Source organism: Thunnus maccoyii, chromosome 5 (genome assembly GCF_910596095.1).
Source record: "Thunnus maccoyii chromosome 5, fThuMac1.1, whole genome shotgun sequence".
NCBI classification, from domain to species: Eukaryota; Metazoa; Chordata; class Actinopteri; order Scombriformes; family Scombridae; genus Thunnus; species Thunnus maccoyii.
The window spans coordinates 25,135,363-25,155,977 of NC_056537.1; the positions used below are offsets into that span (position 1 = coordinate 25,135,363).

Below are 20,615 nucleotides of genomic sequence, written 5' to 3' on the forward strand. Positions count from 1 at the left end.
GCAGAGCATCACATTAGCAGTACAGGCACACAGTAGAGTTATTTACCCTTCATCACTGAAATTACAACAGCAGTGAAGTCTAGACAGTCAGCACTATGGCTGTTGAAAATACAGCAAAAGTAAAAGCATAGTATTTTATAAATTCATTGGGGCAAACACAAAACCTATCCCTATCTTGACGACAGGAATTTGAATAATAGTTTCAGAGTTATTATTTGAGTTTAATCTGTACACTTATTCACTATGGTAATTGAACTTCTCACTTAAATTCTTAAAAGCCATATTTAAATGCAATTTTACAGCTATGGAGACATATTCATCACTACCCTGTTGTAAAATGTTCAACACCAGTGTTCACCTCAGGTGACAAATATAGAGAGAGATTTAACAGTGAGCAGCGGAGCCATAAAAAGCCATTTGCTGGTTCTGCTATTGCAGGTTCAGTGCTTTAATGTGTCGTGAAAGGTCAGCTGTAAAAAAGCAGGATATCCAGCAACTTGGTAAAAACAACACGGTTTACTAGATAAAGTTAAGCCTCCTGCTCGAATGTGCTGTAAACAGGAACAGACGCGCTGCTGCTTTGCTCTCATAAGAATGATCAACATTCAGTGGGAGGTCTCTTTGCATTAATTGCAGTATTTGTATCTGTTATATGTTGATACAGTATGAAAGCTGTGCCATAGCATATTTATAGTTTGATTATAACTAAGAACCACAAATGCAAACATTATCTCCTGTAGTTAAGTTGCCTGTCATCACTGTTTTACTCCGTGTGTCCTCCAGAGATTCACTGAGCTGAGCATGTCCCCTCCTGCAGTCCAAGGCCTGATACCAAGGTTAGTAGAGCAATCGATGAAAATTGAATATTTGTGTAGAGATCAATAAATAATATGCTTATTTCATGTTGACTTCTGCCTACACTATTGATCAGTGCAGCCTGATTTCCACCACTTCACTAGGAGGAATGTATTCCTTAAGGTGCATCCACTGAGTTGGACCTTATGAATAATTAAAGAAGAGTCATCTTTATTTTATTGGTTTAATGGATCAGATGCAGGCAGTGGTCTCTTAACTGGCTCCAAAGAGACCAAGGAGCCTATACACACGCATACATTCATGTCATAACACACTTACACACACTGTGCAGGCGCAGCGCCAAAAATGTAAGCAGCTTTTTTTCATGTCGTCCATTCATTTTCTAGAGAGCAGAGCAGCCAAATGAAACCTGGGTGATGTATTTGTGGTCAAACCGCTTATCACCACCGGAAATGTGAGCACAGTGGAATTGAAATATCATCAGCAGCCGTCAACTGCTTTGTTGTGTGTACTTTGTGGTTGTAAATTGTGAAACATTAGGATTTATGAAGTGCATGCAACTGATTTTAAGTTACCATTATGTGTCGTTAGTAGCTGGACAAGAATGTTTTACATATTTGAGGCTTGTGTTGACATGATAGTGTGGAGACTGGAAATGAGAAGAATTCCAGTTCACTCGCCAAAACCCCCGTTATTTTTTCATTAAACCACAGCTAATTCAAAGGGAAAACTGAATTTCTCCTCATGTGTTTTAGGCAAGGCCTTGGCTCAAGCTACCTGCCACCAGGAGAAACAGCAGGACACGCTGAGCAGCTCCAGCCAGACAGCCTGTTCTCCAGCAGGGGCCTCTACGCTGATGAGCTGCCCTCGTCTGCAAGGCCGCGACCAGTAGGGGGCACTACAGGTACACGCACACATGCACACAGACGATTGTAAATGTGTAAATTCAGACTGTTGCGCTGCCCCTCGTCATGATTAACTTCCATTCATACATTTGTTTATTGTCTTAATACAGAGTGATTGTCTGAGGACACACAATTTATTTTAAATCACTTCTGGCGTGATGCTGCTGCCATCATGTAACTCACTCTAATAGAATTGGATTCTGGCATTTACCATATAGAGTACAGTACAGCAGACAGGCAGAGAGCTTTTCAGACTACAGTGATTGTATCAAAGTATATTAGAGGAGCTGCTGAGGATTGAGTGCCAGGCACTGTAGGTCTGATATGCTGTGTGTGTATGTGTGTGTGTGTGTGTGTGTATGTGTGTGTGTGTGTGTGTGTGTGTGTGTGTGTGTGTGTGTTTGTGTGTGTGTGTGTAGGTGCCCAGTTCCATCATCTTACACAGGTGGGCTTGTCCAGCCGGATGAATGGTTACCCAGCGGGGGTCAGGGCTCCCCTGGGCCAGAACGGAGGCATTGGCTGGAACAACTACCATGATGACAATTTCTCCCGGGCAGAACCTGAAAAAGATACAGTGAGTGAAGATCCTAAATCACAGATTTAATTTATTGTTTTCAATCTGTTACTAAAAGTAAAGTAAAATGTATATTTAATTCGACCAAGGAGATGTTTTTGTCGATGATAATCTACATTTTTGTTATTGTCAACACATCTCATGAAAAGACCAAAACCAACAGTGAATTGATCCTAATAACATACTGTATGTTTAGTTTTATAATAGTGCCATGCAGTTCTTAAAATCTCTTCTAGTTTTCTCCCACTTTCTATTTCTGTCACTTGATATTCTTTTCTTGTTTTTCCTCTGTTTTCTCTCCCTCTTTTTCCTTCTGTTTTACCATCCTTCCCGCCTTCAGTTCCTGGACTGTCCTGACTACTCGTCCTCTATCTTCCAGATGCCCAGAAGTGTTATCAGGGAGCCCTCTGCACCCCCTGCCCACCTAGACACTGGGGTGGGTTATCTATCAGCCCCACCGCCTATGGATACGACCCCTCCTACCCATTCCTCTGCCTCCCTGATCAAGGCCATCAGGGAGGAGCTGTTGCGTCTCTCCCAGAAACAGGCAGCTGTGTCCAGCTATCACAGCTGAAGCTCCAGTCTGTAGCTCTTACCAGTCATGCCACTGACCCTGCCTGCCTGCTTCGCCTAATCTGACAATGCTTCCCATGGAAGTCCCTGAGGGTGTACAGCAGAGAGATAGTCCTGCTAAACTGACACAAAGCAGTGACTAATTGAGGTTTCTATCTGAAATGGCCGCCTTTTCGAAGAACTGAATGACAGGACGGTTGACAGAGCCCCTGGACTATTCAGAGAGCACAGAATCAGATCAACTGCAGTATATCGAATCAGAGACAGTGTTACAAGACGAAGAATATGAACAGTATGCTGGACCTAAATGAGATGAATGGACGTGTTTCTGTCCTGTGGATCAGGGAAGGATCATGCCAAGCTGTGGATCCACATTTTGGACTTTGTTTGAGATTTTGCTGCATTTCTTTGGACTCAGTATTCAGTGTCATGGTTTCATTCTCATGCTGCCTTCACTAAAACAGAAATACTCCGCAAGACATATTTACAGTCAGTTAAAGAAATTGCTCAAACTACCATACATGTCATTTTCCAATGCAGGCCCTTAACCTCCATATCACCATCGGGTGCTACTTCATGTTTTCTGCCATGATGAGCCATGCTATGCCTTGACACTGTGATGTTAGTTCACGTGACCCAATCTGCTGTACGAGCCTACAGTAAGGTCATAGTTCACAGCCAGCGAGCCAGTTCAGAGAGTAGGCACAAAGGGGCATAACATAGAGACTATTAACTCTCATTAACACTACCTATTCTTTCCTTACTTACTGCAGTAGCACAGCGTTAGTCGGAGTTGATACTTTTTGACCTTAACTTGTTTTTTTGTTTTTTTTTTGTGGACACCTTGCGTTCAAGTCCTGTCTTGTATCTTGTACCTTGTTTTTGTTTTTTTTATTTATGTTTAGTAGCTAACAGACTGCTAGACAAACAAGAAAAATGGCCTTGATATCACATTAATCTTCAAATACAACTCAAGGCGTAAGTTTCAAAGATGCAGGCACAAATGTGTTAGAAATAATGACTAAAGAATGACAGTATGTACTTGACAATTCTGGCGTACTGTATGTACTCAGCATTTGGTTGTAATTTAATGCACTGTATGCAGACTACTAGGTACAGCTCAGGTCTTTTAAAAAAAAGAGATTCTTAAAGGACAAATCAGTAAAAAAAAAGACAGTTTGATAGGTCATGCGGATGAAATGTTAATGAGGGAAAGTCATAGAGACCAGTATTGTGTTTTATCATTATCATATTGACTATATACTGAATCACCATCACTGTTTTCATGCAGTATTTCGAGTTTGCTTTGCCTTTTTGTTCGCACAGGAGGGGGAAAAAAAAGTGTACTGTATTTGATATCATTTAAGGTTTACTTCGACCAGTCATGTATGTGCTTTTTTCAATTTCTTTGGATTTACCTTGCCTCATGTCATTATGTTCACCTTAAATGTCACTTAGTCATCAAACTGGTCGGAAATCATTCTAGGTTCCTTTTTTTTTTTTCCTTTCTTATGTGACCCTCCCCCCTGACATGTTGTGATATTTTGGGGCCTGAAGTGATATTTTATTTAAATAAAATAAGGAGAAAATTATGGATTTTAAAAACAGGGCCTGAAAATATGTTAGTGGAGTGTGTACCAGTATTATGTGGCGGATTAAAAATCTTCCCCACACAAACAACAACTGAACTGTTTTGGCAGTGAGTCGAAAGGGTGAAATTTTCCCCGCTGCATACCTCCCTTGCCTTGTTTTGTTCACCATGTGAAGTGCCTTTTGGATTCACTTGAACAGATTAAGCAGTAAGACAGGAATTCATAATTCATAATCATTCTCAGCTGTTGGCTGTTGATCTGTTGGTGCTTTTGAGAGCTGAAATGAAATAACATCCAGGTAACGGTGATCAAACATTGTCATTGTACGGAGTTTCCTCTGCTCTTCGGGGAGGTGTTTTCATGTGTGGTTGTCCACTTCATCTCTATGTTCCTGTTTTATGTTACCAATCTCACACTGTATGCCTCCATCTGCTGGTTCTGTACTGTAACAACAGCCCGTTCACTTTTGTTCATCCTCAGTTGCTTTCTTATATTTTATTTTTTTTCCGTTGTGTTTCAGCTATTTCTGTGTCTTGTATTTTGTCAAAATGATCTGTTGGCTGGCCCAACCGTTACGTTTGAGTCACGTTGCATGTTTAAGTGTCGCATTTCTTTTGTTTGTGTTTGCGCATGCTGTTCCACAATTCTTGAAATACAAATGAAACTGTCACTTGTTGTGTCTTCACATATTAAGTTCATAAGCATGTGTTAGATTTGATTTGTTGACACCATTTTAAAAAAGTTTGCTTAATTCTCTTTTGAGTTCCCACACATTATCACCATCATTATTATTTATTATTTATTATTAGCTGCATCCTAGATGTGAGACTATATCATTTATCATTTCTAGTTAGCTAAAGCACTCTCAAATTACATAATTTCATTTCATTCATCTGATATTAAAGGCATACTTGCAGGTGTTGTACTTACCACAAACAACCACAAGGTGGCAGCACATCACAAGGAAACCAAACAAGATTTAGTCACAACAAAGACTGCTCCCTGGCTGCAGATGATGTAACCGATTCACAAGGATGTTTCAGGGAGTCTCTGAAGGTTGTTTCATGTGCTCGTCAGTTCCAATGGATGAATTGTGATCATTTGTTTTATTGATGAGGGGGACGTGTATGGTTATGTAATATCTCTGGGAACAGCGTTTGTGGAGGATGAATGCCTCCATGTTGATCAGTGATGCCACGACTAGACAGTGGGTGTCGTTTTGTCTTCTTCTCATGGGCAAGAGTGGAAAAAAATAAGAAAAGAGGAATACTAAGTAGGCAATATAATATAACAAAAATGAAAACCAGTATGTGTAAAGTAGTAAAAACTGCACTGTTACTGGAAATAAGGGAGCATTTTACCCCAAACTAAAAATTAGATCCTATGTAACTCACTTTGGTGTCTATCAATATGATTGGCTACAAGTGCGTTGTGGGTACTCCCCTGTGTGGTGAAGGACTCCGTCTTTTGCGCATGTATTGAGTTCTATCTCATCCCATCAGACGCTTCTCCCCCTTAATCCCATCACAGGAACTAAAGCCGCTGAGTGATGCAGCTAAACGCTCAGCAAATCTCCTGGACTCACTCTACAGGAAGTGGACCACACAACTCAGCAAGTATTAGACAGCACACACTCGATACCTACTGTACATGTTTGGATTTTATTTAGCACTTGAATAACAGTGAAAAACTCTCGCATCAAGTTAAAAAGTTACAAGTGATGAAAACTATTGACAGTTGATCACTTCCTGTTTCTCCTTGCGTCTGATCTTCCGCCTCTTCTAAGCTATTTAACCCTGATCTTCTCCATGACACCATGTCAGACTCCAGCACTCATTTCCAGGCACATAGGATTACACTACAGCTAAAGGCTACATTCTCTGTAGTCTTCACATGTTATAGTCCGTGGTAGTAGCCATAAATATAAGCACGACAAGTGGTCATCTTTAATTTCAGGCTTTATTTCACCCTCATATAAATTCTACTACTTTAATCCACATGTCAGTGATTTATCACGCTCTGCATTCCAAAGATTTTTTCTCAGATTTGTAGATGCATTTCTTGTTTGCTTTTAGCTCAGCATCTGTAGAACTTAAAAGTGTCCTGTCCTGGCTGGCTACCCCTGGCCCTCCTTGTGGGGTCTAACTGCCCCCCTCCCACACACACACACACACACACACACACACACACAAAGTATTCCTGTCTGTGTGTTGTCCCGTCCCATGCTCTGAGTCCAGCCCGGCCCAGCATAGCACAACAAGAGCACACCCAGGAGTTAATCTGGATCATGGCGGTAATTACTGCCCAGGGTGTCCAGCCTGTAGGAGAGGGTGAGGAGGGGGTGTGTGCCATGAGGGTATGAGGAGGGAAGCAATTGTCCGGTAAGGGAGGAGTCCAATAGGCAGTTCTGCCCACTGACCTTGGAAAGAACTGCGAGGGAGGGAGGGAGGAGAGAAACAGAGAGGTGGAGGCAGAGCAGATCCAGCCATTAGCATACTGACAGAGTTCCAGCACTGCAGATCTCACTCTTTCTTCAGCCGCTCTCGCTTTTAGTCTGCCGGTGAAAGACAGAGAGACAAGGAGGGCAGGGAGGAGCAGGAGTGTGAGGCAAAACCTTTGACAGACAAGAAAAAGAGGATATCTGCCTTTTCACTGATCCAGGCACAGTATTCAGCCTTGTGAGTAGACTGCTATCAGTTTGCCATTCACTCTGACTGTACATGTGTGTGTGTGTGTTTGTAGCTGTATATGTGTGTGTTCAGTATGGCAGTGGCTGTAATGAGAGTCACATCTCAGGAATTTATGGATGTAATCGGGAGAGTTTCTCAACCAGAGCAGACAGGGTGTTTCTCCACACTGTTTGCGGTTGTTACCAAGGTATATGTTTGTTTTCTCCTGAGGAAGGAGATGCAGTCTGTTCTGAGCATTGGTGTGCTGTATGTACACTGCCTGTGTGTTTGTGTACACTTGGTCACCATAGCACGTGTCGTTCCTCCAAGACCACGGCAGTCGCCTGTCAGAAACAGACATTCCTGTGGTGTGATGACGATGAAGCATTTGAGCGACAGTGTTGCAGCGGTGTTGCTGTGGGAGGATGTGGTCCTCGCCCTCCTTGAGTACCAGCATGGCTTTTCTTTTTTTTTTTTGTTATTATGCAACGCTCTGCATGCTGCGCTGTTACATAGCATCAGAGTTGCTGCTGATGAATCAATGGCAGCAGGGTGTGTTTGGCTATACAGAGACACTGCAGCAGCCAGGCATCTTCTGCCACACTCTGCAGTATCCAGCTTTAGGTCAACCGGCCCCCCCCACGAGTCACTGCCGTCACCGCAGGATGTCACTGTTTTCACTTTTCAGAGCCTCACTTGTGTGTATGAATTTGACAGATGCCCAAATGCCAAGAGAGCAGTTTACCTAAACACAACACATCATCTTCCTTTCCTCTCATCCAGCCACTGCGGCTCCTTTTTTTCTGCCTTAACGCCTCTTCTCTTTCCCATCATCATCATCATCATCATCTCTCCTGCTCCCCCTCCGCCGGCCCTCCCAGCGCAGGTTATCTTTGCTCTGTAATTGGGTCATTTTCTCATTCCTCTGTCCTACGCTGGCGTCAGGAAAACAGCAAAAGGGGGAGGCAGGGTTGTGAGAGGTTTATTTCCGAGCTAATCTGAGTTAGGTAATTGGTTAGATGTGCAGAAACAAAAGGTTTTGAGGAAAAGGTTACATTTTGCGCACATGTGTATGCCATGAGCGACCGCATCTGACGTAACAGAGGAGAGGCAGGGACCCCCAGCTTTGTCTGTTTTCATAACACATGAACAAGAAGCTGTGGGAGAGTGGAGGGAAGGTTAGAGGAGGGTAAAGAAAGAATATAGTTTTGGTTTTTTTTGTGCCAGTGGCTGGTTCTGCCCTACTTATTGCTTCATGACACAGGACTATATTTTCTCTGAGGTTAGAAGTACAACCAAAAGTAGCTGCTTTAAATGCACCATTACACCATCAGATCAGGTAACTCTTGCTCACACAAACTCTTGTCACCAGCGGACAGTCGCCTTCCTCAAGGTCACGATGCAGGTTATCTTTGTCTCCCTCCCTCCCGGCCAGGCTCTGCTGTATCAGAAGACACAGCGGGATATTGTGCTGCGCTGTGCTGAGTAGGAGGCAGCGCTCATGTGATGTTCAAGGGGGAGGTGAATAGCTGTCATTCATAAGAGAGTGCCCGTTTGCTCGGCAGCTGCCCTCTGCTCTGACTTCAGACACTGATCCTGCCTGTCAGCTGCTGCGGTGCTTCTTCCACAGCTGAACTGTTGTCCCTTCAGCCGGTGAGGTTGACACATTAAACATGTTTATTGTGCTTGATAAGAGGCGTGGTGGATTCCATTTGATGATGGAAGCATAGGCTCATACAGCATTACGATTCACACTGACTGAGCTAAACTCACATTTAATGCAGGATTACAGTCATTTGCAGTTTTAATTAAGGACTGGTCCTCTTTGAAAGTAGAGTGTTTTGTCTTTCTTTTCATGCTTTCACTTCACAAACTGACAATAACAGGTGATGATGTATAGAACATGTATTGCATCCTGTATGTAGTTCAGTGGCACGAGGTATTTTGTTCAACTTTATAAAGCTACACGGTATGCACGCAGCTGATCCTCTGACAGCGTTAATCCCTGTTGGCCGACACTGGATCTCTCTGCACTGCTGTCCTGCAAACTACAGCCGCTGGACATTTTCAGGGCAGTCAGCAGCAGCAGAATATAGCAGCCTTGGCAGGACCCGACAGATGGGAGCGGAGGCATGCTCAGAATGTCTTATGAATGTTCATTCTACCTTTAATCTTGCACCTGAACTGCATATTGAGAGCAGTTAGAGGAGGCAGAAAGTGTCTGCGTGTTTGCCAAAGCATAAAGATGGAGTAAATGAGACAATGGAACAGCAAAAAAATGGGGGTGCGAGTGTTTGTCTAGGTTTTTATGCATCACATTATGTTTTAGTATGTTCTTGTTCCTTGTGTGCTTTTTGAAGAGCTTCAGAATTAGTGTTTTTGGTTGTGAACAGTCCGGACGATAATCAGCAGATAATCCTGTTAAGCTATTATTCCTCTAATGGCTTTGTTTTGGTCAGCAGATGGACACTGCAGGTGGGTATTTTGTCTGGTCTGACTGTTTTTCATTGTTATCATTGTTGACTCCACAACTAACCTGAACAGTGTTTTTATCACATAACTAATTTGTCTTTTAGTCCATGTTCAAAAGCTGTTGCTTTTGTTGCAGATTTCTTTAATTTGGTTACTTGTGGATGTATGTGGGAGGGAGTTTTGCTTTTGGAGCACAAAGTATCATTACTGTGATCCTTGGCCTAATGTGGCCGTGCTAAACATGGTCCTATAAATAATCTCAGAACTGGCATCTTTATCTGATCCCAACCACAGAATTACCCAAAATCCATTTTGGGTAATGTTGCCATGAACATCACTGGGAGTCCACTTTGAAACATGAAATTTTCTCAGCATCTGCCTCCATCTTTTTCATTTCAGACATCTTGCTACCCGTTGTTAACAACATACAAAATGGAGCATTTCATTTTCATCAGAAGTAGATTAGCTCGGGTCTGTGCATGAAGAATCCATCCAGTTTAACAGTTTGTTGCTGGCATCACCTCCATGTTTCTCCTGTGCGGGGAGTTGGAGTTTAGCTAACCTCATCAGCAGACATCAGCGAAACGCAGTGTGCTGTGTTCAGCATACGCTGAAGGAGCGCTGAGTGAAAGAAGGAAAAGACAGGAAATCTGAAATGGTTGAACCGTGTCCATCTTTGGAGTGAGCTTTGTTTTCTGTACCTATCTCCTCCAACTGCAGCCCAGATTCAACACAACTCATTTCACTGCATTCATTTTTTTTTTTTTTTTTTTATCCCAGATTTGTCTGGCTGATAGAAGTGACCCCGGATTTTCTCCTGCTTTGCTGTGTGAAATCACCACTATGTGGGTTTGTTTTTGCATATGAGGCTGTTTTAATAACCAAATCAAAGATGGGAATAGGTCTTTTGGAGTTGCTTTCTGGTATCTGGCAGTCATATGGGGGAAAAAAAAAACACTCTTTCAGCTGTCAGCAACCAGATTTGTGGTCAAGACCACCTCAGACAAGTGAGTGAATTTAACCCTCCAAAGTCTTCAGCTTGTATATATTTACATAAATAAATATGAAATGATAAATAGTATAAAATGAAGAAGAGAATAGACAGATTTTTCTTTGGCTGTAGTATTACAGAATTCGTCACTCAACATCTGAAATAATATCCATGAACTCATCACTCTAAGTACAGTCCGCCCCCTCTAGTGCAGTCATGACTCTTGTTAAATATTTATCCTCTGAGGGAACTTAAATTAGGTGCTTCACTTTCATCTTTAATCAAGCGTGTCTCTGGAAATTGACACTTGTTAAGGGCATGCTGAAGGAGACAACCAAGATACATGACCTAAGATGAAGGGCAAAAATGAAGAAGCCTAACATAACTGGAGACACGTGGGAACAAGTTGGTGTTAGTATGGACACTATAAAAGAAAGTACAGTTTGGAGAAATTGACCATTTTCTCGGTTTAAAAAGTAACATTATGTTTGATTATGAGCCACAGTTCATGTGCATCGGACTGCACAGGGAACACATGGGCACCATATGATTATGTGATTACACTGTTGACCTCTGTATCAGGTTTCTGTTCAGATACACATGCAAAATCCACAGAAACATTTCTAATATGACACCGATTTAGAACAATAATACACACAAGCAAAAACCATTAACCACAGCCATGACTTTACACAATGCCTCGTGTGAGAACGATTGTGCATGTCAGTAAACAAAGACTGAAAAAACAACATCCTAAGCCATTTAAAGTTTTTTTGTCTTTTCTCTGAGGCTGTGGTGTTTCTAATAGACAAAGACACATCTGTTGTAGTTTAGATCGTAGCCACGACTGTTAGAGAAATGCATCTCTATCGTGTCAGATGTGTTGTCTACTGCCCGCTTGTCCTTTGTTTATACCTCATCACAGTAACCTGTTTCAGATGTGGGTGAGAAAGAGGTCAGAGGACAGTGTCCTGTGAAGATTGCAGCAGGTTTTGGCAGCATAATTGCTTAGTAAACAAAATAAACAGACAAAAAAAATCTGTGTCCCTGGTGAATATCTTCAGATGCTTTATGTTGATTCTATAACATATGCTTTGTTATGTAGTGGGATAGCAGGTGGCTAGGACTGTCTTAAAAGTAAGAAAGCTAGTTAAAGAAGCTCCTGGTATAGTCCTTATGTAGTTATAATTATGTACTCTGACAGGACACCTTGACCTGAGCCTAACCTTTGCCCCAATCCCAACCAATCATCTACGGAGATGATTAACCTCAACCCAACCTTACTCTAACCCCTAAACAGTCTCTGTGACACTTTACCATAATCTAACCTAAGACCTTAACCCTATAGCACTACAGGAAACATATGTGGAGACACTACTGGAACAAGAAACAGACTGATCCTCCATTTGGTCCTCTGGTGCCAGAACAAAGTTGGCTAGACCATTCGGCTGCAGCTGGCCAGAATCAGCTCATCAGCTACCTGAGTTACATTAATTGGTATAAAAATAAAGTTTATAAAAATAAAGTGTTTTAAATTGCTGCATTCTGCTTTTCTTGTTTATTTACGACATACATTTGGTTGGCAATCAGGGCTCACCAGGTGAAGACTGGTGTTCAACAGACATAGTAGCTAAATTAATCAGGCCAAACTGAATTATTGATATCTCATGTTAAAATGTTAAAGCTGCACTAATTAGTCTTTTTCTAGTAATAATGGAGAAATGTCTGTGTGTAATATTAAAGGTGTTGTGCATACTAGTATTAAACCCACAGAGAATTATCACTCAACTCGGGTTCCAATCAGCTCTACGGAGTATTTTTAGGGTCTTTCAGCTCATTGTTTTGGTTTTATGGTCCACAAATTTACTGCTCTTTCTTGAGTCTCACCCCTTGTTTACAGCTGCAACAGGCAGCTGTTTTGAGCAAAAAGCACTGCTAAATCCACTGTACACTTCCTGCCCAGTACAAAATTGTTGAGAGACAAAGCCAGCAGCTAGCTGGTGAACAGATATTTCCCTGAAGAGTTGCTGGAGACCAAAACAGAGCTAAGGAGGAAAGTGTAAACACAACTCCAAGTGAATGCTAAACAGCCATCTGTTTTAGCATGTTCCCCATAAAGATTTTATAAGATGAGAAGATGTCAGTGTTGTGTCTTATTTTCAGATGCTGCCTGTAGTGTATGCTAATGTGTTAGCATACAGCACCACATGTTACTGGAGTTGTGTGTATGTATTCCTATCTGTGTGTTGCCTCATTAAGTACATGTACTTTATGTGAGTACAGGAGTATGCATGTGTGTGCAAGTGTGTGAAGTAGGTCAGCGGGGAGTAAAGATCAGGGGCTTACGGGGCAGAAAGGCAGAAAACAGGATATGGCAGCTCTGAACTTTGAGAAGAGCTGAAGGAGAGCGTTATACGCCTCAACACATACACAGGGCAGGGGGTGTTGGCATGAGGTCATACACAGGGTCAGATGTTCAAAAATAAATGCAACACACATGGACATATGATTCATGTCCACACACACACATGGAGAGGAGTCCAAACTGGACTTGGGTCTTTACAGCAGCTGTCTTCTCGGTTCTTCTTCCCAATCCCACCAGGATCAACTTTCGGACAGATGTCATGTCAGTCACACAGCAACACTGGGTTATGAAACAAATTTTCAGTAGTAATACACTGTACTGTAGTAAAATTAGATTGATAGATATCACTAAGCACTGAGAAAGCCACTGAGCAATAATATCACAATCATACCAATAATACTACAGTCTGACACATTCTTTTCATCATTGACAAAGTTGAATGCCCGCAATGCTGCCTTCAAATGCACTTTGAGTACACATAAAGCTTGACATTTAGTGTATATGCTAGAAATTGTGAGAACACTCTTGCTAGCCAATTGATAACAAAATTAAAGTTTCCTTTGTTTATGTTTAGGAATGACAATTAAGTACAATTCAAGAAGTAACTCTGACATTTTAAAGCCATCCGTACATGTCACAACTTGCAAATTCTGAGATATAAGACACATGACCCGACTTAAAGGCACCATTACACAATGAGGGAGCTCAGCATGAGTCATCACATTTCTGTAAAAGTGACCTTTGTGTCAGCACATGCTTCTATCCATACATCAACATCCAAGTACCTTAATCTTTTATGCAATTAAATTAGAAATCATACCCTCCAATTAAAATTGAATTGCTAGAATATCCTAAAGAATAACCTTAAATTTAGAGTAATATCAAAAAAAGCACTATTTTATTCTATTACCTCCAAACATTTATCTTTATAGTGTCAATCTATCCAAATCAATTAATTAACATTTTCAATATAGGCTCACTTTTGTGTCCTCTTTCTCAAAAGTCCACTTTTCATATCTTGGATAGGCCTTCTTCATCACAACAACACTAAACAACACTCATGTAACCTAGTAACCATCCAAAATGACACAATGGACTGGTGGACTCATGCATAAGCTTGGCAGAAGACAGTACTGCTATGAAAAATGTAGACTGTAGAGATGTTGAGTCCCAATTGAATACTGGATTAAAGAAAGCCTGTCTGACAGGGCGGGGATTCCAGCTGGGCACTCATGCAGGTTCAGCACCCGAGGGACAGACAGAGAGAGCTGAGCGTGAGCAGCCCTCAGCGGGAGAACAGGAGCCATTGTGCGGAGAATAATGTTCATGCCATTTTCATGATCCACATCTCTGTACTTGTACTTCCTTGAACCGGCTGAGCTCCGGCCAACCTGCCACATGGATTGTGGGAATCTTCTCTGAACCAGATGTATTCTGCGAAAAGTCCTATTGAGTGTGGTTGGACACTCTGGGTGTGGTTGGGTTCTGTTTTATTCCTGCCTTTGGAGGATTTTTCCTCAGCTGGGGGAGAACGGGTTCATTTCAGGCTCCAGCACTTACATATGGCTGTCTGTAACACTGCAGCCTTACCTGTTTCTGCTTGTCTGTCTGGGCTACTTTTTTGTCTTCCGAGAGGTTAAGGAGACATGGTATCACCCGTTATATAGGAGCGAGACACATGCAGCCGCAGCTCCCATAAAAACAGCCACACAGAGACAAACTACTGACAGCACCACTGTCCGAGAGTGCACGGTTACCACGGTAACCTGTTAAATCACACCACAGAAAGGCTGACTACAGGATTTGGAGTTACCCAACTTGCTGCTCCACACCCTCAACTAGATGAGAAAATTATGGGATGCCTGCAACAGCCGAGATGAGTGTTGTTCTTTTGGGTGACATCCAGTTTGTATACAAGACATGTGCACTGTAATTATGCTTTTGTGCATTGAGTCTAACTGCATGCCAGTGTAGCCTCCGTTTGCCTTCAGTGAAAGGGAAAACTGTTGTCATATTGGTTTATCCAGAGAGTGACACGCGCAGCGAACGTTGAAACGACTCAGTGGAGTCTCTCTTCTCACTAGTTAAATTTTTAAGAGGTGATAACAGCAACTTTTCCCTTCCTTTCTTAATGATACAAGGGGGAATAAAGTGAGAGAAAACAAAGACATGAGGTCACAGATCAGAGCTGATGTCAGGACGAGAGCTGCAAGCCAAATATGATTCACACACACACACACACACACACATATCTCCATGGGATTAGAAAAGCTCAGCTGTGAGTTAAACATAATTCTACCCAGAAGGAAAATGTGCTAAATTCATATTTCTGGTAACTTCATAGGACAAATAGATGATGATCCCTTAGTTTCCTCGATTTAGTTGTTCATTGTCACTCATTGTGTTTTCACGTTCATACATTTCAGCAGAGAGGGCATCTTATATGTTGAATAAATGCCGTTAATTTTTGGATGAAAAACATACTTTTTTGTGTTATTTGTCCAACGTCTGGAAAGTATCCTGCTTTCAAACACAGTTATATAATGCAGGATGACCACCGCTCCACCTGGCTAAATCTTTGCAAAGGTGCTGGGGAAGCATCAACGAGTCCAAACTGATGAACAGTAACTGAACAATGTTTAGTGAAACACTCTAAGTGTGTGGAAATCTCCTCCTTCAGTTTAAACACATAGTTATAGGAAAGCAGTTTGACAGGTTGATGTATGAGAATATAACTATCACTGACAGTTGATATCAGTACATATGAATCATCTTCTGGACTATCTTCTTTCATGTGAAGATAATGATCATCATCATCTCATGTTTTTGAGAGTGGAAAGAAAAAAAAGATCTGACAAATTTAATATCTCTTTGGGTTTTATTGGCCTTTTCTCACCAGAAACATGTTCGTTTCAGAGCTTTGCTGAGCCATGTTCATTATTTTTGTATCCTTGAACACTACTGCAACCGAAATGTGCCAGAGGCCCCTAAGATCAAAGTATTATTTCATACCTTTCATGCCTCATGAGGAGCCAAGTCTGCAGAAGCTCATCAAGCCAAGAAGAAAAGCGGACACGACATATACCATACAAGGCCTCTTCAGTGAGGTCATGCCTCAACTCTGGGATTATCAGAATAGCTCGACTCTGACGTGATTTTCTCTTCCCTTCTTTTACTGTAATTGAAGGGCTGCATTCTCTGCCGATCTGTTTTTCATTTCACAATTAGATACATTTGGCTGGAGTGATGTTTGCATTATGCATGTATAACATAGCTGTTTCAGGAAAAATGTATATATGATCCTTGATTCCAAGACAGGCAATTTATGCTGTAATCCTGCCACATGGTTTTCAACCAAGATGTCGTAAATAGCATTTATCTTCATGCTGAACATGCTTGTCTTCTGTCAGGTTTATAATGGAGAAAGAACTGCTGGCATTCAGGCCTTTCAAAGGTCTTGAGAGCTCTATAGAAATTTCACACATATTGTTCTCTGTGACCTATTTTAAATTGAGGGCATTGCTCTTTGCTGACTGAATAAACTTTTGTAAACTAGGGAGTATTTTGATTTAACAACCAGGCCTTTCATACTTTAGACTCATACCTTATATACTAAAGTGTTCATCTGTGGATTCCTCTTGCTTGATTTTAGTGGCGTCTTTGGTGATAAATGGTCATGACTGTTGTATTTTTAGCTCTAGGGATGGTAATGTTGGTCTGCCAGTCGGTCCACCACTTTGGTCCAGACTGAAATATCTCAGCAACTATTGAATGGATTACCATGTAATTTTGTGCGTTCATGGTGCCTAAAGGATGAAACTAGTGAACCCCTGACTTTTCATCTAGCCCCATCAGCAAGTCAAATCTTCACTTATCCAGTGAAATATCTCAACACCTAGATGGATTGGAACAAAATTTTGTACAAACCTTCATGGCTCCCAGATGATGTATCTTATTGACTTTGTTGATCCCCTGACATTCCGTGTAGCGCCACCATAAGACTGTGGTTTTGAGTGAAATGTCATGACAGCAACTGGATGGATTGTCTTGAAATTTGGTTTAAACTTTTCTGTTCCCCTCAAGATGAATTGTAGTGCCTTAACAAAGCCTCTGAAAGCTGCTAGCATGGCTGTAAACCCACAGAGATCATGTGTCACCACACTGCTGTGAGGTCACTGTATTCTTTTTGCGTTTGAGTCTCTGTAGGTTTTTTTTCAATCTATTCAGCTGTGATAATACTAATTCTTGATCACGTTAACCCCCCATTCTGCTCTCAGAGATAAACTGAATGTTGCTATCATTTAGCCCCAGATAATCCCCTCAGATCTGAACACAGTATCACTTGTAGAGAGGAAGGACATTATGTCTGATTCAAAAAAGGTGTCAGGAGGGCTTAGAGACTGAGGCTTTGTCCGTTTGATCCCCATCTCCAGTTGTGATAGAAGCTACAAAGCGCACGAATCACAAGTGTTGGCAGTGTGATGAATAAATCGCTCCGAACGTCTTGTCAAGGAGTGACAAAGCAGGCCAAACAGCAGAACAAAAGCAGTTTTGTTCCTTCAGAAGATAAGGAATTCAGTTACTCTGTCTTCCTTTGATAACCACCGCTCAATGTCAAGTTTATCCAACACGTGGTTAATGTAGATAATGTCACTCCTCTGATTTCCTGATTTCCATGTTTGTTTTACTCGACTGCGGGTGGTAAAGCGGCAACAGTTGCAGAGTCTTTGTGTGTGGAGGCCCTGCATGTGTGGCCATTTGTCAGAGTGCTGGCGAGGTATGGTGGAATTCAGAATTAGCTAAAAAATACAAGGATATGTGTGTGTGTTTGGTTCGAGAGGTGGGGTCAGGACGCAGAGATGAGCTCCCTGTTCTCCCAGTCTTTGTGTCCCAGTCGCTCATTACAAGAGCTCTTTGTGCCAGCCAGAGATCACATGTCACAATATTTGAACAGCTGCAGACGATAGTTGTGTGTTTGCTCTTTTCCACCGGCACGGAGGGCAGAGATCTGGTTTGATAAGATGGAGTGTGAGAATTCAGAGAGCTGAGTAGTGGGAGAAGTGAGCGTATGAGAGAAAGAGAAAAAGGGAGAGAATGACAAAATAGTTTTTGTGTCTGCTTTCTGTTTCTTTATTGTTGTTCTATAAAATACACTATTAAAAAACACTACAGCACTACTACCACACAAAGGACCAGTACTGTATGATCAAATACAAGATTAATGTGATCACAAATAAACCATCAAAAAGAGTGACATCTGAGAATCCGCCCTAGAGTGTCTAACTGGTGTCTAATTAGAGCGAGATCAATGTGTTGCTATTACTGTAGAAATATTACGTTAGAGACCTTGCTAGTAGATTCATTGACAGCTCCATCCATTCTGTCACTTCTCACTTGCTCCATTAACCTAAACCTGTCAATATTAGAGCTGGGGATGTGTCGTTTGCACTTCTAGCGCCTGCTCTCGCTGCGTTCGATGTGGCTTGTTCCCCAGAAAAACTACAAATTCCTTTTTTTTCTCTTTAGTGGTGCACAAAGCCATCAGGAAAAGCATTTACATGTTTAAAACTAATTTATGCGGTGCTTTAAAATATAATGTTGTCGTACAGATAGGATGTTCAGTTGATGTCTACTCTACTCATGGCAGAGAGAAGTTGTGAGTTTTTCTCTCCACATGAAAGCTACTTTAAATCTTGGATAACCAGAGCCTCCGTCCAGCTCCATCTTGCTGACATGTCCTGTTATGTTATTGACTCCAGAGCCTCAGGGCTGGCAGCAGGAGGCTGCTTTGTGGACATGCAGCACAGAGGAATCTAAGAGAAAAGAAATAATCATGACAGGAGCTACTACAGCTACAATCCTAGTGTTTTTCAAGCCTCTGAACATTTTAAAACTGGTGGTTTGTCTTTAATGAAAGACTGTGTAGGAATACATGCTACAAGACGAGTAAACGCCTCCCTCCTGCAGCAATACTGATTTCTGATAGTGGTGGACACCAACTATGCGTGTGCATGTGTGTATCCATGTGGGTTTCACTGCGGTCTCAATGTAAAGACAGGGAAGTGTTTGGTTTCTGTCCTTGGGCTGTGTTTGTGTGCAAACTCACCGTGAACGCTGCAGTACGTGACCATCATGGCCACTTTGTATCAAGTTGAAGGATCGACTGAAACTATGACCTCAGCCTGTTGTTGAATTACTAAGTCAACGTCTGCCTGTATGAGTTGCAATTAAAATGCAAAGCAGGAGCTGAAGAACAAAAAAAAATGATGCTAAATAAACAGAACAGTCTGGATTTATTTTCACATTGTAAGTCAAGGTCAAGTTGGGGTCGAGCACATTTCAGTGTTGATGTGGGACGAGAAAACATCACTTCAGCTCAGCTTATGTTGTCTTATGTGATAAGCTCAAGTTTTTGATTACAAACGGACAAAATCCTCCTGCAGAACTCATTGCAGGCCTCTCAGTGTGGGTCTCCGTGCTGTGCCGTGCTGTATATGTGTAGTGATTTGCACTGAGCTTTGAGGTCATTGTGTAAACTGCAGCTGAGCACTGCATTGTCTCTGACTGCAATGAAAAGGCTTTGCTCAGGACTGTGTTTACTGACTACTGATTACAGTTAGCGCCTGCTGGCGGGGAAATAGTTGGGCCAGGCTTGTAATGGTAAGGATACTGCAGCCTCATAGTCACTCCATGAAGAGAGGGGAGGGAGGGAGAGAGTTCATGGAAAAGGAGACAAAAGAGAGAAAAAAAAGAGAGAGACAGACAGAGAGAGAGAGGGCACCTTGGCAGTGCAGAGCAGAATACAATTAAAATTCTGGTCTGGTCACAAGCACATAGTGTTTGGAGTCAGTGTTTTGTATGATAAGGGGACAACTTAACTTTACTTTCTTTGCCAGGTTTGGCAGGTAACACTGATGACACTTGACACTGTAATGTGCAGAATTCACATTCAGACATGCTGTATTTATTAACCATGAATGGATATTAGCGATTGTTGCAAAAGCAAGTGTAGCCTATGACACAATGTCAAAAATAAATAGAATGAAAAATGCATAGCTTGAAGGTAAATACATAATGACAGTAAGTCAAATGGAAAATATGCATGCACACACCTATACTGTATACTGTATATAATACAGGGGCATCATTAGACAGCAGTTCTTTGTCCAGGCTGATGGCCAGTGAGGATTCAGTCTGCAGATATCTGTGTTGTTTTTGTATTTTCACTCAGCTTGACACGTACTTGTTCCTCAAAAATTCACAGTGTTGGAATTTTGTTCAGGCAATTTTCACAAATATATATTCCTGTATTATGTGTATATTTTAACTGGAGAGTAATAAATGCAGCTTGCCCTTTATGTGCCTTAATTGATACAGCTGTGTTTTCCCATGTAAGCGACACTCATGAATATGATATAATACAAATTTCCCCCAAACAAAACATGTGAGCTGGAGTGTGATAAGTTAAATGTTACTATTACATAACCAGACTTGTGACATGACTAAAACAAATCCATTATCACATATAATGAGGTTCTGTAATATGGTTATATACAGCTTACATGATTGAGAAGCATCTCTTTTGTACAGCACAGGTCGGCCATAATGAGGTTTGGGTTTTTAAGGCTGTGTAGATAAAACACAGCCCAAGGAACTGA

At 41.6% G+C, this 20,615-nt stretch overlaps 1 protein-coding gene across 3 annotated transcripts in view; it reads left to right on the top strand.

The window, feature by feature from the left end:
- Positions 1-5,130, top strand: part of si:ch211-1e14.1 (UPF0606 protein KIAA1549) — a 39,351-nt gene extending 34,221 nt beyond the window's left edge. For 2 of the 3 annotated variants that reach the window (XM_042411545.1, XM_042411546.1), the window contains exons 18-21: positions 784-836; positions 1,572-1,720; positions 2,141-2,295; positions 2,636-5,130. In XM_042411545.1, the coding sequence (XP_042267479.1) occupies positions 784-836; positions 1,572-1,720; positions 2,141-2,295; positions 2,636-2,869 (591 nt within the window). In that variant the 3' untranslated portion in view covers positions 2,870-5,130. The remainder of the gene's footprint in view (positions 1-783; positions 837-1,571; positions 1,721-2,140; positions 2,296-2,635) is intronic. The other variant, XM_042411547.1, reaches the window with a different exon arrangement.
- Positions 5,131-20,615: the final 15,485 nt, after the last annotated feature.